This window comes from Macaca fascicularis, chromosome 16 (genome assembly GCF_037993035.2).
Source record: "Macaca fascicularis isolate 582-1 chromosome 16, T2T-MFA8v1.1".
Lineage (NCBI taxonomy): Eukaryota > Metazoa > Chordata > Mammalia > Primates > Cercopithecidae > Macaca > Macaca fascicularis.
The window spans coordinates 72,599,175-72,626,901 of record NC_088390.1 but is presented as its reverse complement, the minus strand read 5'-3'; the positions used below and the strand labels follow the sequence as shown (position 1 = coordinate 72,626,901).

Here is a 27,727-nt window from a genome sequence, read left to right as displayed (position 1 = left end):
TATCCCATAACATGATTTATATACCTTTTTTTTTTTTTTTCTTGAGACAGAGTCTCACTCTGTCGCCCAGGCTGCAGTGCAGTGGCACGATCTCGGCTCACTGCAACCTATGCCTCCTGGATTCAAGCGATTCTCCTGCCTCAGCCTCCTGAGTAGCTGGGATTACAGGCGCCCACCACTATGCCTGGCTTTTGTATTTTTAGTAGAGATGGGATTTCACCATGTTGGTCAGGCTGATCTCGAACTCCTGATCTTGTGATCCGCCCACCTCGGCCTCCCACAGTGCTGGGATTACAGGCGTAAGCCATTGTGCCCAGCCACATTATTTATATACCTTTTAAGCCAGGTGACATAATCTGAGTCGAAATGTGGTTATTTGGTCTTATGACCTTCTACTATCTCATACATTTTTGGAGGGCGGAGACTTATCTTTTTTCTTACAAGTCCAGAATCTTTGTTGTAGTTAGAACTATTTGGGGTTACCCATCAGTTCCGTCCTCTGAGAAAATAACCCAAATCCCTCTCCCCAAAGTGCAAAGATGAGCTAAGAAAGTCATGTTATACAATAGGAGGCCCAATCTCCTGGCCATATCTCTTTGGACTAATTGTGCTTACCTGATTCAAATTAGACTACTCAGTTTCACTCTCCGTAGCAAGAGATTTATATTCAGAAAAGTTAGTCTTCCGGGCTTCTCGACTGGAAGCTTTGTGCATAGGGTGGCCATATTCTACCACATGTGCAGAGAAAAGCACGAAAACTAATGTGCATTCATTTGGTGATTCAATGAACATTTATGGATTGTCTCTATGTGCTAGGTACACTGTAAGGTGTTGTCTGTGCAATAGTGAATCTAACAGGTATCGTCTTCGTTCTTGTCAACAGTGACAAGGAGTTGTTTTTTTTTTTTTTTTTTTTTTTTGAGACGGAGTCTCACTCTGTTGCCCAGGCTGGAGTGCAGTGGTGTGATATCCACTCACTGCAAGCTCCACCTCCCAGGTTCACACCATTCTCCTGCCTCATCCTCCTAATTTTTTGTATTTTTAGTAGAGATGGGGTTTCACCGTGTTAGCCAGGATGGTCTCGATCTCCTGACCTCGTGATCTGCCCGCCTCGGCCTCCCAAAGTGCTGGGATTATAGGCATGAGCCACCGCGCCTGGGCGACAAGAGAATATTTATCTGGCTTCATCCTTGAGGTTCCTGAATAGGCTCTGAGTTCAGCAATTTCTTCCCAAATATTTGTAGAGGTCCCCAGAGTGAGTCACATGGGTGCTTTGTATATGATGGAACTACCCGATCATAGTACTCTGTCTCTGACTGAGCTACTTGGAAGGCTGAGGTGGAGGATTGCTTGAGCTCAGGAGTTGGAGACTGTGGTGAGCTATGATCACACCACTGCACTCCAGCCTAGGTGACAGAGCCAGGCTCTGCCTCTAAAAACAGAAAAAAGAAAATTCTCAGAGGAAGTTCTTCACACTGTAAGATCAGGAATCACTCTCTTATACAACGAGGAAGATGCTACATGAAGGGCAATTTATGGCCAGTGCTGTGCTTCATGCAGCATCACCTTCCCCTTCAATTTCGCATATTGCCATTGAACCAGATCTCTTTAGGGTGACTTACTTGTTCTTTTTTTTCAAAATAGAGTCTCACTCTATTACGCAGGCTAGAGTGCAATGGCGCGATCTTGGTTCACTGCAACCTCTGCCTCCTGGGTTCAAGCGATTCTCCTGACTCAGCCTCCTGAGTAGCTGGGACCACAGGCGTCCACCACCATGCCTTCTAATTTTTGTATTTTTAGTAGAGACGGGATTTCACCATATTGGCCAGACTGGTCTTGAACTCCTGACCTCATGATCCACCCACCTCAGCCTCCCAAAGTGCTGGGATTACAGGCGTGAGCCACTGTGCCCAGCCAGGATGACTTACTTTCTGGGAGGTTCCTTGATTCTCAGGTAAGGAGGTTCCAAGTGAACCTTGCCTACCAGTCATCTAAATGTGACATATAGGCTTGAGTTCCAAGGTGAACACAGCTCAGGCTCAAGCTGGTATCCCTTTCATGTTATATATGCATAACATAAATAATAAAACTCTGTGTGCATATCTTTAATGTTTTTATTTGCATGTGTGTATATATATAAATGAAAAATACATAAATAAAAATGATATATATAAAAATGAAAAAAGTGACAATCAGCGTGTTCTTAAAAGTGGGAAGGGAGATCTCATCCTATTTTCACTTAAGTAGAGGAAATATTTAAAGACATTTTTCATTTTCAGTTATATTTTTTCTGCTATAGTTATTTCCTCTGAGATGAGCTTGAGCTCATTACATTTTTTCCTTGATTTATCTTCTAGTTATTTATCTTCTGTTTTTCTTTTCATATTCATTTAGACACCATTTGTCAAATTCATTTCATATTCTTTCAGCAATGCAGTTTATGATTCTAAAAACTGCATATATTTATTATGCACATTGTGAAATGACTAAATCAAGCTAATTAACATAAGCATTGCTTCACATACTTACCAGTTTTGTGATGAGAACACTTAAGATGCACTCTTTTAGCAATTTTCAAGGACACAATACATTGTCATTTACTATGGTCACCACGTTGTACAATAGATTTCTTGGACTTATTCCTCCCATCTAACTTAAATTTTGTATCTTTTGACCAATATCCTCCTCCTCCTGAGGTTGGAGTGGGGTAGTTTATCTTTTTTTTTTTTTTTTTTTTGACAGAGTCTCGCTCTGTTGCCCAGGCTAGAGTGCAGTGGTGGAATCTCGGCTCACTGCCACCTCTGCTTCCCGGGTTCGAGCGGTTCTCCTGCCTCAGCCTCCCGAGTAACTGGGATTACAAGAGTGTGCCACCACGCCTGGTTAATTTTTTGTATTTTTAGTAGAGACGGGGTTCTACCGTGTTAGCCCGGATGGTCTCGATCTCCTGAGCCCCCGATCCGCCCGCCTTGGCCACCCAAAGTGCTGGGATTCAGGCGTGAGCCACTGCGCCCGGTTAGTTTATCAATCTTTAATGTATTCACTGACTGGTTAAATTCCTGCAATTGCATGCTTGATTTTGCATCCTTGATTCTCAGTACTAATGATCTGGATTATAGATCATTCCTTAGCTATAAACATGTTCAAATATGCTTTTCAAAACTAAACATTCTTAAAAACATTCTGTACCCTTTATTTTCCTTAGCATGATTTGTCTTTGGGACAAGGAAGAGCTGTTGGTGTTTACGTCCAGTGGGATAGGTTTTAAAAAGAACCATTTAAAGAATTTGACTTGGGTTTTGATGTATCAGAGAGTGAGGAAATTTTCACTTGAGACTCATTCAACTCTGACGTCTGTCCACGTAACGGATCACCCCTTCTTGAGCATCCTCCAGCCGCCCCATTTTCTGTGCCCTTATTCTTTCGCCACGGCCCCTAACGTGATCATAAGTGACTCTGCGCGGGATGCGGGAGGGCTGCAGCATTCAAACTGCAGTCGGGTTATTCCGGAAGCTTCGACCTGGGACCCACCAAGGGGCCAGGAAGCTCTGGTGCGAGTCTGGCCGCTGCTAGGCAAGCGGGAGCGTCGCCATGGCAACGGAGCCGCGCACACGCCGTCGCGGATGGGCGGAGAAATGCCCGCGCGGAAGTCTCCGCCCCCAGCCTGGGGCACCGGTGGTCTCCGCCGCCGGGAACGTCGCCATGGCAACGGCACCGCAGGCTGGAGGGGTGGAGTAGGGGGCGGGGAAATGCCAGAGCGAAAGTCCCCGCCCCCGGGCTGCTGGGCGGCGGCCAGGCAGCGGCCCGCAAGGATTTGAAACCGTTTGGGCCGGGCGGCGTCGGCGGCGGCGGCGGCCGAGCGGAAAGCTTGCGTGTGGTGGTGCCAGGTTCTCATTTTTTCCGAATTTCCTTCCCCCGCCCTTCCCACCAGGTTCTCGAGTAGAATTTTGCGCCAGTGGCCGCCGCCCCGCCCTTGCGGGCCCGTTAGGGGAGGGGCGTCGCCCTTAGGCCCTGGGCCCGTTCTCCGGGCCTGGGGGGCTCGCGCCCCGGGGGTCCCGGCGCTGTCCGCTGTGGTGTCCCCGGTAGGCAGAGCGCAGTCCAGGTCGGGACGGCTTGGGAAAGTTCTGAGTAAAGTTTGATCAGCCGGTTTGATCGGTCTGACATGGTCCAGGAGTCTGACCCAAGGGTTTGCGACTGGGAGAGGAAATCTGTGTCCTGGACAAGGTAGGAGCGCGGCCTGGGCCTGGGCCTCGGCGGGCCGAGGAAGGGACTGCCAGGAACGGCGCCGCTGGAGTTTTCAATTCCGTCCCAGAAAAGAGTCTCGAACAATCAGCTGGATTTGCGGGGACAGAACCAGGGCGCTGGTTGGTTTGCAGAAAGTCCTAGGCCGCTTGGAGAGGCCCTAGCCCAGCACCGCCCCATGTAGGATGCTACCCTGTGTTTCTGAGTTAATTATTTTTAAGTGTTCAAGAGAACGACATAAGTAAATGTGAACAACTCTTCTAATCATTGCACGGCTATTTTTATTTGTCTTTAATATTTTAAGATGAGTCAAAATAAGATAGAAGAGGCACATTAAATTCCATGAGCCTCACCACAGTGGTCAGGCTGCAGCTTAGTGAAATGCATGGTATTAATAATTTGTGCAGTTTTCAGGCCCAGCTGTCACTGTCCCCTAAGAACCTACGTCAGTGATTTCACCTCACATAAGTCTTAGCTTCCTCCTCTGTGAAACAACCATGGAAATGGTACGGAAATGGTAGGGCCGGGCCAGAGAATACACTGAGGTTTGTTTCTAAAGCACACACCAAGCTACGGGCAGAGTCAGGGAAGGCTCCTGTCAAAACATCCACACGTGAAAGCTGGAGAAAGCGTGCACCTGTAAACCTTTTTTATTTGTCGACATTTCCAGTTTTCTTTAATGACCCACAATATATTTAAAATGTGATTTGATTGACCAAAATGGATTTTACACAACTTCCAAGAACGTTTGTTTTGTTTGGCAAGGAGTGTGATATGAAAGAAGTGTATTCTTTCCTTGGCAGTTGGGACTCCTTTTTTTCCCAGACCTTTTAATACTTGTGGCTTGGTTATGTTTGCTGACTCTAGGGTAGGTAAGCACCTGAGAAAGTCTTAGCCCATTTTGTAGCTGTCCAAAAAGAAACAAGTTTAAAAAGAGACAACATGGGTGAGTTTAATAAAAGACATGATCCAAATGTAGATTGTAGCTATAAGCAAGAGTCACCCAATTTACTTCTTTTTTACCTTGGAAATTATTTATTTTTTTGAGACAGTTTTGCTCTGTGGCCCAGGCTGGAGTGCAACGGTGCGATCTCAGCTCACTGCAGCGTCCGTCACCTTGGTTACCTTTGCAATAATTTATATAACTGATAGGCACACTATAATTACTCTAAGCCTAAGCCAAAGATGTTGCTTTACTTATTTTTCAATTCTAGTAATTTAAATTTTCAATTCTGATAATGGTGTGAAACTTTTGATAAGTTGGAACTAAGTAGATATAATTCGTGAATATGATGTAATTTGTTTTAAAATTTCTATTTATTTTTCATTTTCAATTTTTTTTTTTGAGACTGAACTTTGTTCTTGTCACCCAGGCTGGAGTGCAGTGACATGATCTCAGCTCACTGCAGGCGGATAACTTGAGGTCAGGAGTTCAAGACCAGCCTGGCCAACATGGTGAAACTCCGTCTCTACTAAAATTATCAAACAAATTAGCTGGGCAAAGTAGCACACGCCTGTATTCCCAGCTACTCGGTAGGCTGCAGTGAGCCAAGACTGTGTCATTGCACTCTGTAGCCTGGGCAACAGAGCAAGACTCCGTCTCAAAAAAAAAATTAAATTTATGTACAGCAAATGCAAATGCATTTTTATTTGGCATATAGTTCTATCAGTTTTTACACACGTGTAGGTTCTTATAACTTCCTCCATTGATAGTGTACCGAACAATTCCAACACGCCAAATTGTTTCCTTGTGCCATCTCTTTATGTTCAGACTCTGCCCCCACTGCTAACCCTGTGAGCTGCTGATCTGTTCTTTATGCCTATACTGTTTGCCTTTTCTAGAGTGTCACACAAATGGAATTAGACAGTATGCGGCCTTTTGAGAAGGGCTTCGTTCACTTAGCATAAGGATTTGAAGTTGTGTGTGTATCAATAGTTCATTCCTTTCTGTTGCCAAGTACTATGTTATTGTGTGGATATGCCACAGTTTATCTAGTCCCCAGTTGAGGGACATTTGGGCTTTTTTCAGTTGTTTGTTGGTTATTTTAAAAAAATCACCCTTGGATTTTTGTGTGTATATAGATTTTTCTTTTCACTTGAATACCTGGGAGTGGAATTTCTGGGTCATAGGCTGAGTGTATGTTTATTTTTGTAAGAAACTGCCAAACTGTTTTCCGGAGTGCCTGTACTATTTTGTATTTCTACCAGCAATGCATGAGAGTTCCTGTTGTTGTACATCCTCACCAGCACTTGGTATTGTTTGCATTTTTAACGTTAGTGGTGTCTCAGTATAGTTTTTAATTTGCATTTCTGTAGTGACTAATGTCGAGCATCTTGTCATGTGCTTACTTGCCATCTGTATTTCTTCTTTGGTAAAGGGACTTATATTTTTTGGCTGATTATTGGCGTAGTTTGTTTTCTGATTGTTGAGTTTTGAGAGTTCCTTATGTATTCTCGATACAAGTCTCATATGAGATGTATGATTTGCAAATATTTTAATTCCTTAACAGAGTCCTTTGCAGAACAGTTTTTATTTTTTTTGTGCAGTTCAATGTATCAGCTTTATTTTTTATTTTTGAGATAGGGTCTTGCTGTGTCACCAAGGCTAGTTTGGTGGTGCAATCATGGCCCACTGCAGCCTTGACCTCTCACACTTTTAAGCAATCCTCCTACCTCAGCGTCCCAAGTAGCTGGGACTACAGGTACATGCCACTACACCTGGCTAATTTTTAATTGTTATTTTGTAGAGATGGGGTCTCACCATGTTGCCCAGGCTGGTCTTTAACTCCTGGGCTCAAGCATTCTTCCTGCCTGGGCTTCTCAAAGTTCTGGGATTACAGGCATGAACCATCATACCCAGCCAGGTTTTCCTTTTGTGGACAGTGCTTTTAATGTTGTATATAAGATATCTTTGCCTTACTCAAGTTTGCAAAGATTTCCTCCCATGCTTTCTTCTGAGAGTTTTATAGTTTTACATTTTTACACTTAGGTCTGTGATTCAGATTGAGTTAATTTTTATATATAGGATGAAGTTTAGGTTGAGGTTCTTTTTTTTTTTTTTGTATATGGATATCCAGTTGTTATGACATCATTTGTTGTAATAACTGTCATTTCTTCATGGATCACACCTTTGTTGAAAATCAGTTGTTCATATTTGTTTTGGTCTGTTTCTGGACTCTCTAATCTTTTCCATTGATCTGTCTGTCCTTTCACCAATACTGTGGCTTTGGAGTGCATCTTAACATCTGGTAATGTATAAGTTCTCCAACTTTGTACTTTTTCAAAATTGTTTGGACTCTGTAGTTCCTTTACCTTTGCATGTAAATTTTAGAATTAAGCTTATCTCTACAAATAATACGGCTAGGTTTTGATTGGAATTGCATTAAATCTACAGGTCAATTTGGGGAGAACTGATATTTAACTCAGTTTTAAAAAAATCTCTCTCATCAGAATTTTGTAGTTTTCAGCATACATATCCTTAATATTTTGATTTAAAATATTTTACAGATTGGATTATGGAAGTGGGAAGTGAAGAAGAAAAATGGGAGAAGCTGGATGCTGAATTTGATCACTTTGTGGTTGATATGAAGCCCTATGTTCTAAAATTACCCCATAGGACAGGTAAGATTACATTTGAAAATTAGATTCTTAAGATTAATTTTTTTCTTTATATTATTTAGTCAAACCAATGAACTATCAACATGGAAGAAAACCTGAATTTCTCTAGTAACAAGTTTTGCCATTGACATGGGACTGTTTGCACCGAGTTGTTCAAGGGTAGATAGAAATTCAGTGGTAATGTCCTGCCAAACTATGGAAAGATCTTATTGTGATGCCTCCTCTCACATGTCATGGGCTTATAGCACATGGATCTCTAAAGTTAGCTACAACCTTTTTTCTCACATCTTTTCCTTTTCTCTACGGAAATTTTTCTCGCAAATTTTTCTTCTTTCTATGGAAAGGGCCAGAGACAGGAGGAGCCTACTGTTCTCCTGTTCTCCGGCCCTTGTGTCTATCAAAGCAGAAAATAATCTATTGGTCTTTTATGCTTATTGGTTGGCAGAACAAAATCCAGTGTGAATAAAGTTTTATTGCTATCTTGTCTCCAGTTCCTGGCCTGTTATTTCTAATTATGGAATGAAAGTCTTTTTCTCAAGTTAGAGAATTTTCATGTAACTTAAGGCACTAGAGAGCAATTGGAGAGAATTTTGGGGACTGGGAAGATTCTCTAAGCCATAGTAGGTGTAAGATTGCCTGTAAAGGTAAATGTGACTTGGTAGCTTTTGAGGGGTAAGTTTGGAGTGAGATCAAGAAACTATGGCTTTTACTTTTTCCAAGTTGCCTGTTTCGCTGAGATGTCTGAGTGGACTCTATATTCAGTGAGGAACTGACTCAGTATTAAATATAGTAATCTCCCCTTATCTTGAGGAATATGTTCCAAGACCCCCAGAGGCTGCCTGAAACAGCTGATAGTACTAAAACCTATATACACTCTGTCTTTTCCTATACATACACACTGATGATTGAATTTAGTTTATCAATTAGGTACAGTATGAGATTAACAACAATAGCTAGAACAATTATAACAATATACTGTAATAAAAATTGTGTGAAAGTAATTTCCCTCTTTCAAATATCTTATTGTACTGTACTCATCTATTTTTGGACTGCATTTGAGTGTGGGTGACTGAAACAGGAAAGTAAAACCATGGATAAGTGGAGACTATTGTATTTATTCCAGGGAGTTGTGTTAGGAGCAGGGAGTATGAGATATAAATGATGCATTCTGTGGTCACCTATTGTTCTAGGGCCTTCAGCCTTTCCTAGTCCTGGGTAAGTTGCATGGTCTTCCCTTGAAGATCTCCTCCTCTGCCTTCTTCTCTTGACCTTGTCAGGCTTTAACCTCTTCTTTCTTCCTCTGCTATTTTTCAAATGAATATTTCATGTCCCATGACTCGTTCATGATTATTTGAATGATATCTAATGATATTTTTATATTGCATCCTCTTCTGATATTCACTACCTTTTTTTCTTTTTGTCTGAGATTTGCTGATTAGAAAACATTTGTATTAAAATTTCTCATTGTAAATGTATTTCAAATCAAACCATCCTCATATTTTATCTTCTTTAAAAAAAGGGTTTTAGGGGCCAGGCCCGCGCGGTGGCTCATGTCTGTAATCCCAGTACTTTGGGAGGCCGAGGCGGGCGGATCATGAGGTCAGGAGATTGAGACCATCCTGGCTAACATGGTGAAACCCCGTCTCTACTAAAAATATAAAAAAAAAATTGGACGGGCATGGTGGTGGGCACCTGTAGTCCCAGCTACTTGGGAAACTGAGGCAGGGGAATGGCATGAACCTGGGAGGCAGAGCTTGCAGTGATCCGAGATCATGCCAGTGCACTCCAGCCTGAGCGACAGAGCGAGACTCCATCTCAGAAGAAAAAAAAAAAAGATTTTAGCTACATAAAATTCATTAATTGTAATCTTTGATTCCTTGACATGTTGTCAGTATTGGTACATCCATGGCTTTCTTTTATTTAGTTTATAATAAGCAATCTGAAACTCACATCTTAATCAAGAACTAGAAATTAATAATAAATTACATCTTATTGCTAAATTCTACTTGTGATAATGGGTTTTCCTATTATTCTACATAGAGGAATGCATTCTTTCATTAACCAAATTGCACTAAATTCTGAGCATTAGAATATTATATAGATTTAAATTTGCTATGGGATGTGGAAAGTATGTAGATTAAAGAACTATTTACTTAAGTTTATCAGTTTCACTTTTGCATTTTTGTTTTTTTTGTTTGTTTTGTTTTTTGTTTTTTGTTTTTTTTTTTTTTGAGACAGAGTCTCACTCTGTTGCCCAGGCTGGAGTGCAGTGGCACCATCTCGGCTCACTGCAAGCTCCACCTCCTAGGTTCCCGCCATTCTCCTGCCTCAGCCTCCCGAGTAGCTGGGACTACAGGGGCCCGCCACCTCGCCCGGCTAATTTTTTGTATTTTTAGTAGAGATGGGGTTTCACCGTGTTAGCCAGGGTGGTCTCGATCTCCTGACCTTGTAATCCGCCTGCCTTGGCCTCCCAAAGCGCTGGGATTACAGGCCTGAGCCACCGCGCCCGGCCACGCTTTTGTATTTTCTTCATGTTCATGGTGTTCCCAATATTTCATGAAGTTTGTTTCGTGATTATATAATTTTCACAGCAAAATATACACAAATTTTTTTTTTTTTTTTTGAGACGGAGTCTCGCTGTGTCTCCCAGGCTGGAGTGCAGTGGCGTGATCTCGGCTCACTGCAAGCTCCGCCTCCCGGGTTCACGCCATTCTCCCGCCTCAGCCTCCCAAGTAGCTGAGACTACAGGCACCCGCCACCACGCCCGGCTAGTTTTTTGTATTTTTAGTAGAGACGGGGTTTCACCATGTTAGCCAGGATAGTCTCGATCTCCTGACCTCGTGATCCACCCGCCTCGGCCTCCCAAAGTGCTGGGATTACAGGCTTGAGCCACCGCGCCCGGCCCAAATTTTTAAAGGCATAGGTTTCCAACCTGAAATGATATTTGCACCATAGTAAATCTGGTCTTAGTGATTTTTGTATATAAAACAATAAATGAATATGACCTTGGTAAACTAAAAGATTAGAGCAGATTTATGATTTGCATTAGATATGTAATCCTCAAATTGACTTAGACTGATAAAAAATTATTACCAGAATAGTTTTCATGAGACCTAAAACAATCCTGTGTCATGGCAAGATAATATAGACCTTTATATGTGGATTAAACTGTGCTGTAATTTTTAGGTAGATTTTGAAAAGAATAATTATTTTACAAAATGGCATGTAAATAGTGCTCCGTTATTTTTAAAGATGTTAAAACCCTCAACCGATCAGCTACAACTCCCTGGATATTATTGAATTTCATAAATAAAACATTCAAGATTTAATTTTAGAGTTATTTGAAAATGCTTAGATAAATCAGAGATTGCATTTTATCTCTTTCAAGGTTTACATAATTAAAATTGTAGAAAGATTTTTCAATATATCTAAAATTATTTTAGAGATGCAAAATTATAACAAAATTTTATCACAGAAATTTATTTATACAAAGTCTCCCAGCAAAGAAAAGCCCTGGACTTGATGGCTTCACTGATGAATTTTACTGAATTTTCTTCTTGTACAAAGTAATCCCAATATTTCATGAGTTTGTTTTCTGATTACATAATTTTCACAGCAAAAAATACAAACATTTTTAAAGGCATTCTTCCGTATATGGATATCAAGTTTTCAATATCCATATACAGAAGAATGAAACTAGACCCCTGTCTCCCACCATATACAAAAATAAAAATAGATTGAAGGCTGAAATCTAAGACCTCAAACAAGGAAACTACTAAAAGAAAACATTGGGGAAAATCTCCAGGATATTGGTCTGGGCAAAGATTTCTTGAGTAATACTCCAAAAGCACAGGCAACCAAAGCAACAATGGACAAAGGGGATCTCATTAAATTAAAACGTTTCTGCAAAGGAGACAATCAACAAAGTGAAAATACAATCCAGCGAATGAGAGAAGGTCTTTTCAAACTTTTCATCTGAGAAGGGAATAACCAGAATATATAAGGAGCTCAAACAACTCTATACAAAAAAATCAAATAATCTGATTTAAAAATGGGCAAAAGATCTAAATAGACATTTCTCAAAAGAAGACATACAAATGGTAAACAGACGTATGACAAGATGTTCAACATCATTGATCATCAGAGCAACGCAGATGAAAACTACAGTGAGATATTATTTCATCCCAGTTAAAATGACTTTCATCCAAAGACAGGCAATAACAAATGCTGGCAAGGATGTGGAGAAAAGGGAACTCTCTTGCATTTTTGATGGGAATACAAATTAGTGGAGTGACTATGGAGAAGAGTTTGAGGTTCCTCAGAAAAACTAGAAAATAGAGCTACCATGTGATCCAGCAGTCCCACTGCTAGTTATATACCCAAAAGAAAGGAAATTAGTGTATTGAAGAGATATCTGCACTCCCATGTTTGTGGCATCACTGTTCACAATAGCCAAGATTTGGAAGCAACCTAAGTGTCCATCAACAGACAAATGGATAAAGAAAATGTGATACATATACACAATGGAGTACTATTCAGCCATAAAAAAGGAGACCCTATCATTTGCAACAACATGGCTGGAACTGGGAGACATTATGTTAAGTGAAATAAGCTAGGCACAGAAAGACAATCTTCACATATTCTCAGTAATTTGTGGGAGCTAAAAATTAAAACAATTGAACTCATGAAGATAGAGAGAAGAATGGTTTCCAGAGGCTGGGAAGGATGGGTACAGAGGGAAGTGGGGATGGTTAATGGGTACAAACACATAGAGTGAGTAAGACCTAGTATTTGACAGCACAACAGAGTGACTACAGTCAGTAATAATTTAATGGCATATTTAAAAATAACTAAGTATAATTGGATTGTTTGTAACACAAAGGATAGATGCTTGAGGTGATGGATAGGTACCCCATTTATCCTGATGTGATTATTATACATTACATGCCTGTGTCAAAATATCTCGTGTACTGCCTAAATATATATATCTACTGTGTACTCACAATAATTAAAAATTTAAAAAGTTATTTAATGATAATCTAGAGATTTTATTTTTGTGAAAATGTTTCTTTGCGTTTGTCTTTCTCATTAACCAATTACCTAATAACATTAAATGGTAGACCAGGAGTTAGCAGACAGTGGCCCATGGACCAACTCCCGCCCACAGTCTTTTTTGTCGGGTTTTATTGAAACATAGTCATGCCCTTTGTTTACCTACAGTCTCTGAGTGCTTTCACGCTACAGTGGCAGCGTAGTTGTGCCAGATCTCATATGGCCCATGAAGCCTAAAGTATATACTCTCTGGCCTTTAACAGAAAAGGTTTGTTGGTCCTTCTTTTAGACTAAAGCAGGTGCTATTATAGGTCTTTGTAATCGAATGTTTCATTTTATAAAAAATCAAGTTTCTAATAGTTCTTATGTATTTGTAGAACGGCAGAGGTGTGCTCTTTGGATTAGAAAGCTGTGTGAGCCTTCAGGAACAGGTGCAGGAATAATGGGGAGGAAGAATCGGAACCTGTATGCAAAATTGTTATTGCATATGCTTAAACGAGGTGTGCTTGAAGGCCCTTTTACACACCGACCTGAACCCGGGACGCTAAAAATTCTACCTTCATACATGGTAGGTATCAATGAACAACAACAACAAAAATATATATATGTAAGTTTCATTTTTTATAAAAAGCATCAAGTTACCATCCCTTTGGGGAATGGTAATACTATTAGGTTGTATGTGCTAGGTAATACATTAAAATTGTTTTTTTCTTCTTGATTCATTTTTTTCCACCTTTGATAAAATACATGTATTGCTTATAAGAGGAGTATCCTTATTGATTTATTTATCCCTCAATATTCAATAATATTTCTAAAAAACTGAAAATGAATTTATATTGAGCTTTACTTTTTATTAATGTTCACTGGATTATAATGGTAATTTTTATGTAATTCAGTACATTCTAGTTTTTAAACTCATATACATTATTTAAACATTCATGAGAAGTTGAAGTGCGTGATTTGTAAAAATTCTTTCTACTCTAATAAAATGACAGTAATAAGTTGGAGTTTAAAAGTCATTTTCTGTACTTAAGTTAATTTCATTGTCAAAATCAACTTTATTGCAAAGGCAGTTATGATTATGCTTGGTGGATAAATTGTCACTGTCCTGGTCCTTGTAACCATAAAATATACCTTGGTTTGTGTGACATTTGAGTGCCGGTACTTGAGAGATCTGGAGTACCTGGTATTGGTAACTTTGGTAGTTGCTATTAGCATATATATGTATTTTTTCAATGAACTGCGGAATTCTGTGTGATGTATTTTAAAACTTTTTATATTTTATCAGTTTACTTAAAGCATAGTTTAGTCAAGTGGCATGCTGAACATTAGAGAATAATTCCTGTTTTCTGTGGCACAATGCCAAAAGTTTTAATGACTATATCATTTAAAAGAAATTTCTGTGCATGTCCCATATGGAGTGGAGGGTCTTGTGTCATCCTCCCTAAAGAACAGTGCCTTGAGGATTTTGTCTGTAGGACTGGGAGAATTGTTGCAGAGGTGTGCAGTCAATGCAGAGTTTTCTTTAGAAATGTGTAAAGGTAGAACATTATGAAGCACATCTAGATGTGAAGACATGAGTATATTGTATCATGTTTTCCCATTCACACTTAATTTCATAGAGTCAAAGGGAAGGGCTTGTTTTAACAAATCATAATGATGAGAAAGTTTAGAGAACTCTCTTGGGTTTCCTAGCTAGTTAGTAGTATGACCAGAACTAAATCCCAGGTTTTTCACTCTGCTGTTCCCATCTTGTCAAGGGATTCCTAATTTTAATTCCTGGGTTGCATTGTTTTGTGTTTCTCTTCCCACTGATTTCTTTCTTTGTGTGTGTGTAAAGTAGTTAGTGATTACAGAAAGAGATAAGATAGCACATAATTAAAAAAAAACTTTGTATTTAACTTTTCATATTTAACTAATATTCCTTTTGTAATATACACGTAACTATCAGATTTATCTGTTATGTGCTTATGTTTATTGTATTTCTTAGACAGTAGAGTGCAACTAAAATGTAAATATGTTATCACTTAATGTATTTTAATATCTCATAATTCATTGTATATTGAATTTTTTAAATGTTTGAATGTAATTGAATTTGAGTATTTGAAAGGCTGTTATCAAACTTGAAACTTGATGGAAATTTTAATGGTTTTATTGTAGTACATTTTGAAAGAATAATTTTTCTAATTTTTAAAAATCAGTCCATCTATTTTGATGAACCAAATCCAGCACAAGCAAAAGGTTCAAGCCCAGAGGGATTACCAGCCTGGGTACTGGGTGAGCTGGAGACAAGTGAACGCAAATTAAATGAATCATGGAAACTTTCTTCTGGAGAAGATAACACTTTGGTACAGTCGCCAACTGATGTCTACAGGTATGCTAAGAGAATGGGATTTTGAATGTGTTTCATCATTTAGTCTGTCTTTGGAGCTGATTTATACATTCTGTTTTTCCTTTTTTTTTTTTTTTTTTTTTAATAGTAAGTAGTTTACTTTTCCCTTAAGTGCACATTCAAGATTATTTTATATTTTTAGCCATTTAATAGATACCTATTAACTTTCATATATATTTTTGATTGCTTGACAAGTGGTCCCTGAGCATCTTTAAATGACACAATTATGTATTTTCCTTTATGACAAGCATACATTAAAAGCGTTATCAATAACTTGAACAAAATATAATATCCTGCAAATCCAACTTGAACAGTATTTGTTTTCACTTAATGGTATAATGAATGTAAGCATAAACCCCATTGGACTGTGCTTTCTTACTTGAGTATTAAACTTAAATAGGTTTTTTTACTGCAAAAAAAATTTCTGAATTTTTGAAATGTACCAAAAGGCCATTATTATGGTGGCCTAATTTTTGGCTTCAGGGAAGGGATAGATTTAAATTTGGACTTTTATCAAATTTTTACTTTTCCATTTGGCCTTATTCCTTGAAATGTTAAAATACAGGACAGTGTCAATTACCATGTACCATACTTTATACTTCACTCCTCATCATTCTCTTGATAATTTTAATTTTAGAAATTCGTTTCTGTTAACAGTATAATCTTTCTTGTCCACTATAATTTTTTTGGTTTATTCATTAAACAGATCTAGAAATGTTATTAGTAATTTGAAATGTCTCCACAGTTGATGTAGTCTGTTTATATGTTTTTCAGACCTGAGATATCATGGTTGAAAAAGATAAAAGCGAGAGATCCAGTCCATATAAAATTATTTCAGTAGAAAGGAGAAACAGAATGGGGAGGCAAAAAGGAAGAGGTGAAATAATTAAGGGCATGTTCAGAAGAGTAAAAAGAAACGAATAGATGAGTCTGTAGGAAGTGTGGTGTTAAAATACTTATTTTTACATTCATAGGAGAATTACAATTAGAAGAGGTATAATTGTACAGTTTTTGTAGCCTTCGAAGCAATCTCTTTATATGGAGGTGTAAAGAGATTGTGGTCTGAAAAATATAATTCTTAGTTTTGCTGCAAAAGACATCAGTTGTTTGCCAAAATATCTGCTAAGAGTCCAGCTAAATTCTGGGTTCCTTTCTAGATGTAATGTATGTGGAGTTTATGGTATAAAGGTGAACTAAAGTAGTTTCCTGTATCTTAGAGCTTAGAGCATAGTTTGAAAATTTGTGATCTTCCAGGACTGAATGAATCGTAGATTTGTTTTGTTGGACTTCAACAATGTCTTTAACAATTTTAACTGAGTTGTCAAAATTAACATTTGGGGGATTTCATATAAAAGCCCAACTTTCTGGCTTCTCTTTAAAACTGGACACCTAGAAATCTTTCCAGGAGACAGCCCCAGGTTGGAGCTAAGTAGTACTTGGTTACCCCCATTAGTGTATGCCTTCATGATTTCCTGCTAATTCCTGACACCAAATTTGATGTCTATTGCATCTGTTATTGAGCTTGAGTTTTTTTTTTTTTCCCCTTTAAGTAGAGTTAAGAGGAAAATGAAGTGTTTGTTTTTCTAATTTTATGTTCTGTCAAGTGAAAGAAGAAAGGTAGGAAAGAGGGATCTTGTGATTTAAGAAGGGGAGAGGGTTGGGCACAGCTGTGCATCTGTGGTCCTAGCTATTCAAGAGGTGGAAGCAGAAGAATAGCTTGGGCCCAGGAGTGTGAGGCCAGCCTGAGCAATAGAGTGAGACCTCATCTGTGAACAAAAAACAGAAGGAGAGAGACAGACACTATGTCTTTGTAGAAGTGAAGGATATCCTTATATCTGGCAGTAAATCACTCATCTGTTAAGTCCTCCGGACATTTGATTTATAACCACTGCTTTAGATGAGTGGGGGAGAGAGATGAGCACATGGATAGTTTGAATGCAGTGGCTATGCATAGTCATGGAAATATTTGCAAGGATTCGGGTGTGTATAAGAAAAGCATTCAGGATAGGAAATAGACTTGAGATTTCCAGGGAGTCCAGGTGAATATATTTTTTTCTTCTTTGGAACACAGGATAAAGTTTGAGAAAATACAATGAGAATATCCTTCACCTGTTACTCATTGACTTTTTTGAGAAATGAAACCATAGTAAAATCCCCAGAATTGTAAAAAATAACTTAATTCTCTTTGTTGGTCACCTGTTATTAAATGACATTTTAATGCAAAAGGATCGCTAGAGTATGAGGCATTCGTTGTCGGTTATATAATAAGTAATGGGAAAAGCAGGCACTCTTGTGACCCTGGTGAGTCCACCCATCCTTCAGAGATCGCAACGTGAAAAAAGCCTTATCTCATATCCCAGGGCAGTTTAGGTGACCCCGTTATTTACTTCTTTAGTACTCTGTGTTTCTTTTTTTTTTTTTTTTTTTTTTTTGAGACGGAGTCTTGCTCTGTAGCCCGGGCTGGAGTGCAGTGGCCGGATCTCAGCTCACTGCAAGCTCCGCCTCCCGGGTTTACGCCATTCTCCTTCCTGCCTCAGCCTCCGGAGTAGCTGGGACTACAGGCGCCCGCCACCTCGCCCGGCTAGTTTTTTGTATTATTAGTAGAGACGGGGTTTCACCATGTTAGCCAGGATGGTCTCGATCTCCTGACCTCGTGATCCGCCCGTCTCGGCCTCCCAAAGTGCTGGGATTACAGGCTTGAGCCACCGCGCCCGGCCCTCTGTGTTTCTTTGCTGCCTTCATCCTATGCGTAGAGGCTTACTATCTGTCCTGTGTGCTAGATTGTAAATTTCATGAGGTAGGAACTTGTGTTTCTGCTGTTTGCCATATTTGCTATATTTCCAGCCCCTAGCACTGGGCAGGAACATGTTAGGAATTCTGTAAGTATCTATATTCAAGAGTGAATGCATGCATGAACGAGTAGGTTGTGTTAGACACTGCCACATATTTAATCGGTACAAAATCCCTTTGAGACGGGTATATTGTGGCAGAGGAAATGGCATAAAAGGATTTTTTTTTTCTTTTTAACATTTCAGAAAATGTTGAGGGAAGCATAAATTTTAGAAAACATGGAGGGAAGCTTGGATGTAGGTTATAGCGATTGCCTTCACACACTGTGAGGAATATGACAATGAAAGAGCTAGAAAGGACATGCTTAAAATATCATCTGTCAAATGTCAGAATCATTAAGGTCAATTAGGGCTGCCAAAACAAAAGATCTCAGGGTATCATATGTTTCTTTTAATTTAATAGTTTCAACTTGATTATTTTTAAAATTTCAATTTGATTTACATTAGTTAACAGATTTTTGTAGTTTTTACATACATGAAGGCATTTAAAAATAACATTTACTTTAGCTAAAGCCAAGAAAACTGATTTTACGGTGAAATATAGATCATGTATGACATCAGATCACATGTGGTAGTGTATTGGCTGTTGATGGTTCTGTCTTCTTATTTCTTTTCTAAATTTACCCCTTTACTCTGAGTGATCATAGTGTGCTAATGAAAAAGTTAGTATCTGCTAATCTTGACCTAATATATCTAATCAGTTCTGCAAGAAATTGTTTTAAAAAGTTTAAGAGGCTTATAATATTTGACACATGTATGTTTTTATAGTGAATAATTTATTGTTACTTAGAACTGAAGTTTAATGCTGCCTCATAAATTTTACAGCCACTTCAACTTGTCCTTTGAAAAACCTCTTTAATCTTAAAAGATTTTTCCCCCTTAGTGTTTCTTTTTTGATCACTTTATAAAATCCTGCTTTACTTAGACCTTTTTGTATGTGAAGTATTTCTAATGGCATTTTAGATTATGCTGTTTGTGTCCTAGCCTTTTTATATTATTAAAGATGCAGAGTCCTTTTGAAGCCTTTTTGTTAGGACTCCCTATTCAGTAGAGATGGCACCTTTCCTTTACTTTTATTCTTCCTGTAGGATATGGTATATAGCCTTGTTCCAAACTTGTTAGAAGTATGGTAAGGTCATATTCCGTCTGGCTTATTCTCACACTTTATTTTTTCCACCAAGTATACATTATATACTAGTGTACTTAGCATTTCACACCAAACAGCTTCAACACTTAACTAGTAGTCCTGTCCTTGCTCTCTTTGCTTTCATTTTTCATATTTCTTGGTTTAAGATAATCTTATTACCCATATTTTCTATATATAGCATTGCTATTATATATCTGTTACTGCATTTTTTATGTCAAATATCTGCCTATTTTCTTTTCTTTTTTTTTTTTGAGATGGAGTCTTACTCTGTCACCCAGGCTAGAGTGCAGTGGCACAGTCTTGGCTCACTGCAACCTCCTCCTCCTAGGTTCAAGCGATTCTGCTTCCTCAGCATCCAGAGTAGCTGGGACTACAGGCTTGCACCACCATGCCTGGCTAATTTTTGTGTTTAGTAGAGACATGGTTTCACCATGTTGGCCAGGCTGGTGTTGAACTCCTGACCTTAAGTGATATGCCCACCTTGGTCTCCCAAAGTGCTGGGATTACAGGCATGAGCCACCATGCCTGGCCTATCTGCCTATTTTCTAGACAGTGAAATATTTTAGTTATATTTGAGTTTGGAGCATAACTTTAGAAAATGTTGCTAAGGAGACCATAGACTTAGATCTCATGCATGTATAGTTTGGTTAATTTCATTTAGATCTACAATCATGAGCTATATCAATATATATTATCTTTCTGATCAGCCTTCAGACACTTAACATGGAGGTCTGGTAAAGACCTTAATTGTCTTGATAGTGGTCTTCATGATCCTCCTTCTGGGGTTCATACCCTTATATAATCCCCTCCCCTTGAGTGTGGGCAGGACCCGTGACTTGCTTCTAACCAGTAGATTATGGCAATGGTAATGGGATATTATTCCCAGGATTATATTACTTCAAGTAGACTTGCTGTCATTCCCTTTGCTGGCTTTGGAAGAAGCAGCTGCCATGAATCGTATGTCATAAGGAACTGAATGCTGCTGACATCCACATGAGCTGGGAAGTGAATCCTTCCCTAGTTGAGCTTCTAGATCAGAACCCAGGCCTGGTCCAATCATGATTACAGCCTTCTGTGGCCCTAAGCAGAGGACCCAGTTCAGCTGTGCCTTGACTTCTGACCCGCAGAAACACGAGAAAATTTATGTGTGTTGTTTAAAGCTGTTAAATTTGTAGCAATTTGTTATACAGCAATAGATGACTAGTACAGTCTTTATCCTCATTTTAGAAAATTACGCAATCTCTATATATAATACATGTTTATAAAAACCTCAGTATAGAAATATTTAGAGTAAAAAGTCACAATCCTTCTCTCTGTGTCTTCTTTATCCCACTGTCCTTTTGAGTGGTAATCACCATTAACAATTTTGTGCATATCATTTTACAATAGACATCCACACCTATATAATTAAGAAATTACAGGCCTGGTGCGGTGGCTCACACCTGTAATCCTAGCACTTTGGGAGGGAAAGGTGGGCGGATTACAAGGTCAGGAGTTCGAGACCAGCTTGGCGAATATGGTGAAACCCTGTCTCTACTAAAAATACAAAAAATTAGCTGGGCATGGTGGTGGGTGCCTGTAGTCCCAGCTACTTGGGAGGCCAAGGCAGGAGAATCGCTTGAACCCGGGAGGCGAAGGATGCAGTGAGCTGATGTTGCCCCACTGCACTGCAGCCTGGGCGACAGAGCAAGACTGCATCTCAAATCAAAAACAAAAATATTACAAATTGACTCATACTGTACGTACTGTTCTGAGACTTGCTCTTTTTTTACTCAGCTTTGTCTTAAACCCGTATCATGTGGACTTTTAAATTGCAGATAATCCGTAATGTGGATATACTATAATTTAACCTGTCTCTTCTGCTTTTAATTTTTTTATTGTTATAAAGAATGGATGAGTTAACATCCTAGTAATACATAATCATGCGCCTTATTTAAAAATGCACCCGGCTGGGTGCGGTGGCTCACGCCTGTAATCCCAGCACTTTGGGAGGCCGAGGCGGGTGGATCACGAGGTCAGGAGATCGAGACCATCCTGGCTAACACGGTGAAACCCCGTCTCTACTAAAAATGCAAAAAATTAGCCAGGCGTGGCAGCAGGCACCTGTAGTCCCAGCTACTTGGGAGGCTGAGGCAGGAGAATGGCGTGAACCCAGGAGGCGGAGCTTTCAGTGAGCCGAGATCGCGCCACTGCACTCCAGTCTGGGCGACTGAGCAAGACTCCGTCTCAAAAAAAAAAAAAAAAAAAAAAGGCACCCAGGGTTTGTTTTAATCAGATATTATACGATGACAGACACAGAGACAAGTTGCCTTTGAAAGAAGAGTTTGTTTCTCACAGTTTCCAAGAGGAGGGAGGCATGCCACACCATGCAGGCCAGGTGGAGAAGCACAAGGGTTGGTCAGGAGGCAGAAGGAGCAAGGAGAAGTATGGGAGAGAGCCTTTTTATATAGTGGTGGGATGTTCCCTATTGGACAGAAAGTGAAACACTGATGTTGGGATTTGTAGTTGGAGGGTTTGTAATATAATTTCCAAGTGCCCACAAAAAGGCAGGGATGGTAAGGATGTGAACAACTCTGGCTGTTAGTTTGGTCCATGATTTCAAGATGCCAAATTATCAATTAGAATACCAAGAATGATTATTATATGCCTGCATGTGTTTTGGGCTATTATGGATTCCTAGATGAGAAATTGCTTTGTTGGTGGGGTTATTAGTTGGTTCAACACCTTGTGCAGTGGTTAAAAAATATATATACACACACACACACACACACATATATATACGTAGATACGTGTATACATATAAATATATATACACAAATATATAAAAAAATATATATAAAATATATATGCATTATTATGGCAAGATCTAATAGGATAAAGTTAAAAAGAAGCACATAAACTATAGGAAGCTTCCACTTGTGTTTGTGTATGTGTGTTTTAGAGGCTCTATGGATACATATGTGTTCGTGTCCATGGAATCTTTCTGGGTACCACACATGAAACTGTGAAAGGTGGTTAGCTTTAGGGATTGGGGCTAGTTTGGAGTGTACATTTAAAAATGTTCTTTTTAAAAAAAAGTGCCTGTGGTATTTCTAATAGTCACACTCTCTTATATTTTGATAGATACTGTCCAGTTGCCTTCCGAAATATCATCTTCATAAAATGTTGGTGCATACACCTTGAAAATTAATAAATTTGTGTAAGAAATATATATACATTGAAACATAAAAATGAAAAAAATTTCTAGTAAATAAGTGTTTGTGAATTCCACTTGTATTTTTAATTTGTGAAAGCAGTGGCCAAGTGGGGCAAGTCATACCATTTATGGATCTCCTACTGTATGCTAGGTACTGTCCTAGAAATCTTTTCCAAATCATCTGATTGAATCCTCTCTACAGTCCAGTGAGGTTGACATCATTGCCCTTTTGTATTTATAGATGAGGTAACAGCTTCAGGAAAGTCCAGTGACTTTTCCAGTATGGATCCAATATTGGAATGCAGGGCCTTCTGATTTCACACCCATGTTCTTTCTAGTGTATCATGTAGGCATAAGTACTTCATGCAGCCAATATGGAAATTTTAGTTTTATCTGTTTTCTCCCACTTGAGCTGCATCAGCAATCCTGGGCAGCTATACCTTTGTTCTTGGTTATTTCTAGGTTAAGCTGAAAGGAAGCAGTTTGCCTTTGTTCACATTCCACTTCTGACACTTGGCAACCATCTGTCCTCAGGCAAATTACTTAATTTCTCTAAACCCCAGTTTCATCATTTGTAAATGGAGATAGTGGTAGTACTAACTTGGGGGCTGGTACTACCACTATATCCATTTACAAATGGAGTTGTAAGGATGAAGTGAAATAAGGCATGTAGAGCCCTTGACAGAGGGCCTGTTAAGAGTTAGCTGCTGCTGCCTCCATCATCACTGGTATGGTGATCGTTATTGTAATAGTTCATCAGGGCCTTGCTTGTTAGATTGTTTGACCATTCTTTTGCTTCTCTAATTACTAATCCTCCCAAAGGGTATTATCTTAAAGTCCGTTGGTCATTAATTATTTTCAGTTACTAAAAGTAATTTTGTATTCCCTGAGAAAAATAAATTATGACTATGCAGAAAAGTTATGATTATAAGTGTGAACCCTGCACAATATCAAAATAAAGAATGGTAATTGTATTTTAAAAGAGACTTTATAGGAATCTTTATTTAAACAACATAACAAGCCTCTTTTTCAAGGATAGATGGAACACAGAGTGGCTGGCCTCATTGTTTACATTTTTTCACGCCATATATTTGAAGCTGCCTAAGTAACTAATTTGTTTTTGTTTTTGTTTTTTTTTGAGATGGAGTCTTGCTCTGTCACCCAGGCTGGAGTGCAGTGGCGCGATCTTGGCTCACTGCAAGCTCTGCCTCCCAGGTTCAATCGATTCTTTTGCCTCAGCCTCCTGAGTAGGTGGGATTACAGGCATGTGCCACCACACCTGGCTAATTTTTTTTTGTATTTTTAGTAGACACGGGGTTTCATCATGTTGGCTAGGCTGGTCTCGAACTCCTGACCTCAGGTGATCCACCTCCCTCGGCCTCCCAAAGTGCTGGGATAACAGGTGTAAGCCACTGTGCTTGGCCGGTAACTAACAGTTTGATTTTAGTTCACATCATCTGTATACTCTTCATGCTTTATCTCAAAGACAGAACACAAAGGTAATAGGTTGTATTCTTGCCTTACAATTCTGTGAAAAATGTTTTGAAGCTTCTCGTTAATGGCTTGTAATTATTTTATGTCTTTTCAGTGAAGTATGTGTGGTCTGGTGGCTTATTACCAAAGTGCAGTTAGGTTCTGGGATAGGGAAAGACTTAAAAAAATGATTTAATAGCACTTATTATTTTTACTGAAAACTTTGATTAAAAGTTATGGTAGGGTGAAGAGGAGTAATGTTAAATAAACCCTGACCTTTAAATGCTGCTTTACAGTGGAAGAAACACATCACTTCTGCTTATTTGAGAGGAATTTATTGATGAAAAATAAGGCATTTAATTAGATTTCTTTAGGTGCCATTTTATTAGGAGCCTCCACCAGATTGCTTAGGATTTCCAGGAGAGTGCAAATAATTATTAACTACCTACTATTTTTACCATATCGGATTTAGGCTAACTTTACATAAATTATATTTATCTTTTAACTCCTGTTGGGTCATCTAAATAATACATGTGTTCATACCTATAAGAAAGAACTTGGAGAGTAATTATTCTATTTTAAATAATTATAGAGGACTATAGTTTTTACATCTTTGCTTTAATGAGATTTTGCCATGGGTTATTTGATGCTAGATTTGAGTTTGGAATGAAGATTCTAATTATGGTCCTGCCTTTATGGAAAATGTGACTTGCTTTACAATGATCCTCTTTATGATGTGGTTTTCCGGGAATGCATTGTGGTAAAAAGCTGGGATTCTGTATGTCTTATCCCAATATAGCTAACATTTCATTTGTGTGTGCAGTTTAATAACATGGCCAGCAGATGGTGATCAAGTATAATGAAAACCCACTTGTGATTGAAGAAGTTAATCTATGTGAGAAAACATTTTTTGCTTTAAAAATATTGATTTAATTTTTTAGTCTGTGGATGCAAAAGAATCTTTTTACTTTGTAAACTCCATTTTTATATGTAAATGATACTAACATTATAAATTGCTCCTGCTGAGATTGTTGGATGAATTTATCAGGGAGTCAATTGATACCTTTCCTTCTTAGTAAAACCTTCTTAAATATTACCTGCCAAAAGTACATTCATTTTATTTGTGAATAATCCCAATGTTAGGGCAAATATGTGTTCTATAGCAGTGCTGTTCAATGGAACTTTCTGATGGTAATGTTCTATAGGCAGCGCTGTCTGGTACGGTAGCCACCAGTACACGTGACTGTTGAGCAGTTGAAATGTGGCTGGTGTGATTGAAGAACTGAATTTCTAATTTCTTTTTTTTTTTTTTTTTTTTGAGACGGAGTCTTGCTCTGAAGCCCGGCCTGGAGTGCAGTGGCCGGATCTCAGCTCACTGCAAGCTCCGCCTCCCGGGTTTAGGCCATTCTCCTGCCTCAGCCTCCGGAGTAGCTGGGACTACAGGCACCCGCCACCTCGCCCGGCTAGTTTTTTGTATTTTTAGTAGAGACGGGGTTTCACGGTGTTAGCCAGGATGGTCTCGATCTCCTGACCTTGTGATCCGCCCGTCTCGGCCTCCCAAAGTGCTGGGATTACAGGCTTGAGCCACCGCGCCCGGCCTCTAATTTCAATTAACTTAAATAGCCACATGTGATTAGGGGCTACTGTGTTGGGCAGAACAGTACCAGATCTGAATCTTCTGCTTGGCCACTGCAAAATCTGACTGACCAGATGGAGAGCTGGTGGCCTGTTCTCTGTCTCGGGGGCGTTGTGGGGTGGGGATGGGGACTAGGGCTTGGGAGCTGGTGCATAGAAACTGGCTCTGCCACATGGGAGACCTTTCTTCTGTGCTTACTTGCATTTCATGGGCAGCTCTCTTTTTTGGTGATGATCACACATGATCAACATCTGGTTGCTCTTCTCTTGGTCAATTTCCACTGTCAGAGGAGCTCCTACTAACAAAAAAGAAACTGTTTCACACACACACACATATATGTATTTTTTATTTTTTTATTTTTTTGAGATAGAGTCTCGCTTTGTTGCCTAGGCTGAAGTGCAGTGATGTGATTTTGGCTTACTGCAACCTCTGCCTTCTGGGTTCAAGCGTTTCTCTGCCTCAGCCTCCTGAGTAACTGGGATTACAGGTGCCTGCCACCACGCCCGACTAATTTTTGTATTTTTAGTAGAGATGGGGTTTTATCATCTTGGCCAGGCTGGTCTTGAACTCCTGACCTCGTGATCCACCAGCGTCGGCCTCCCAAAGTGCTGGGATTACAGGTGTGAGCCACCATGCCGGCCTTTTTTTTTTGAGATGGAGTCTTGCTCTGTCGCCCAGGCTGGAGTGCAGTGGCACGATCTTGGCTCACTGCAACCTCTGCCTCCCGGGTTCAAGCGATTCTCCTGCCTCAGCCTCCCGAGTAGCTGGTATTACAGGTGCCTGCCCAGCTAATTTTTTGTATTTTTAGTAGAGGCAGGATCTTGCTATGTTGGCCAGGGTGGGCTCCGACTCCTGACCTCAAATGATCCTCCTGCCTTGGCCTCCCGAAGTGGTGGGATTACAGGTGTGAGCCACTGTGCCTGGCCAAATCTGACTAATTTGACAATCTTTTATACAGTGGACACTTGCTGATAGACACTTAACCTTGTACTCTAGAAATAGGACTGCTACATAAATGAGAAGCAAAAAGTGCTTCTTAGAGTACTCAGTAAAATATAACATTTCACACGTATAAAACCACTTAGCTACTCATTAATTTTCAACATTAATGTGCTAATTAAATGTCACTCTTAGGTATTTACTAAGATGAGGCAGTGGCAACTATTTGTAACTGGGATGGAGCAGCTTTGAAAATAATGGTCCTTAGGCCATTATTTCTCTTAGGCTTTTTTCTCCCCCAGTAAGAGAACTTTCTGACAATTTAGTCACATTTCTCTTTTTCTTTCTTTTAATGAATGAGGCTTTGTAATAACATCTTTTTATTTTATTTTATTTTATTTTATTGTTATTGTTTTTCTGAGACGGAGTCTCGCTCTGTCGCCCATGCTGCAGGCTGGAGTGCAGTGGTGCAGTCTTGGCTCTGCCTCCCGGGTTCACGCCATTCTGCAAGGTCTGCCTCCCGGGTTCATGCCATTCTCCTGCCTCAGCCTCCCGAGTAGTTGGGACTACAGGTGCCCGCCACCATGCCCGGCTAATTTTTTGTATTTTTAGTAGAGATGGGATTTCACCGTGTTAGCCAGGATGGTCTCGATCTCCCGACCTTGTGATCCGCCCGCCTTGGTCTCCCAAAGTGCTGGGATTACAGGCGTGAGCTACCGCACCCGGCCTGTAATAACATCTTTTAATTTCACAAACAAGTTTCTCTTTGTCAGGTAATATTGAACAGTTTGGGTTGTCCTTTTTAATAAACAAAAATGGATAACAGTAAGCTTATATTTTAACATTTAATTTTAACGAAATTTAAATATTGAGTATTCTAAGTCAGAGATATATTAATAAACAATGATTTAAATGTACGCTTTTTTAAATTTGGTTTTTATTTCTAAGTTTTAAGATCAAGTGTGCCATTTTAAAGTAAGTAGTTGGAAATATGAAGTCTTAAAGTGCTTATGGATCTATGCTCACCTTTTTCTAGTTTTGTTAAGCATCTTATGTTTTTCATTTAGTTTTCTTTTTCTTTCTAATAAAGTTCTTTTTGAAAAATTAATATAAATATGTTGTGGATCGTTGGAAGTTATTTTCATTTTTTAATTCTCAGCATTATTTGATACTTTACTGGATTATT

The 27,727-nt window shown here is 39.3% G+C and overlaps 1 protein-coding gene across 44 annotated transcripts in view; it reads left to right on the top strand.

Annotated features, from left to right (window-relative positions):
• Positions 1 to 3,642: 3,642 nt before the first annotated feature.
• Positions 3,643 to 27,727, top strand: part of CEP112 (centrosomal protein 112) — a 537,142-nt gene continuing 513,057 nt past the window's right edge. For 27 of the 44 annotated variants that reach the window (XR_012426034.1, XR_010581949.2, XM_074020167.1 and 24 more), the window contains exons 1-4: positions 3,643 to 3,884; positions 7,747 to 7,860; positions 13,287 to 13,477; positions 15,111 to 15,283. Coding sequence is in view for 37 of the 44 variants with exons in the window: in XM_074020161.1 (XP_073876262.1) it covers positions 7,755 to 7,860; positions 13,287 to 13,477; positions 15,111 to 15,283 (470 nt within the window). In the remaining 7 variants the exon portion in view is untranslated. Of the gene's footprint in view, positions 4,420 to 7,746; positions 7,861 to 13,286; positions 13,478 to 15,110; positions 15,284 to 27,727 lie in introns of those variants that run through there. The other 17 variants (XR_012426035.1, XM_074020162.1, XM_074020150.1 and 14 more) reach the window with 4 other exon arrangements.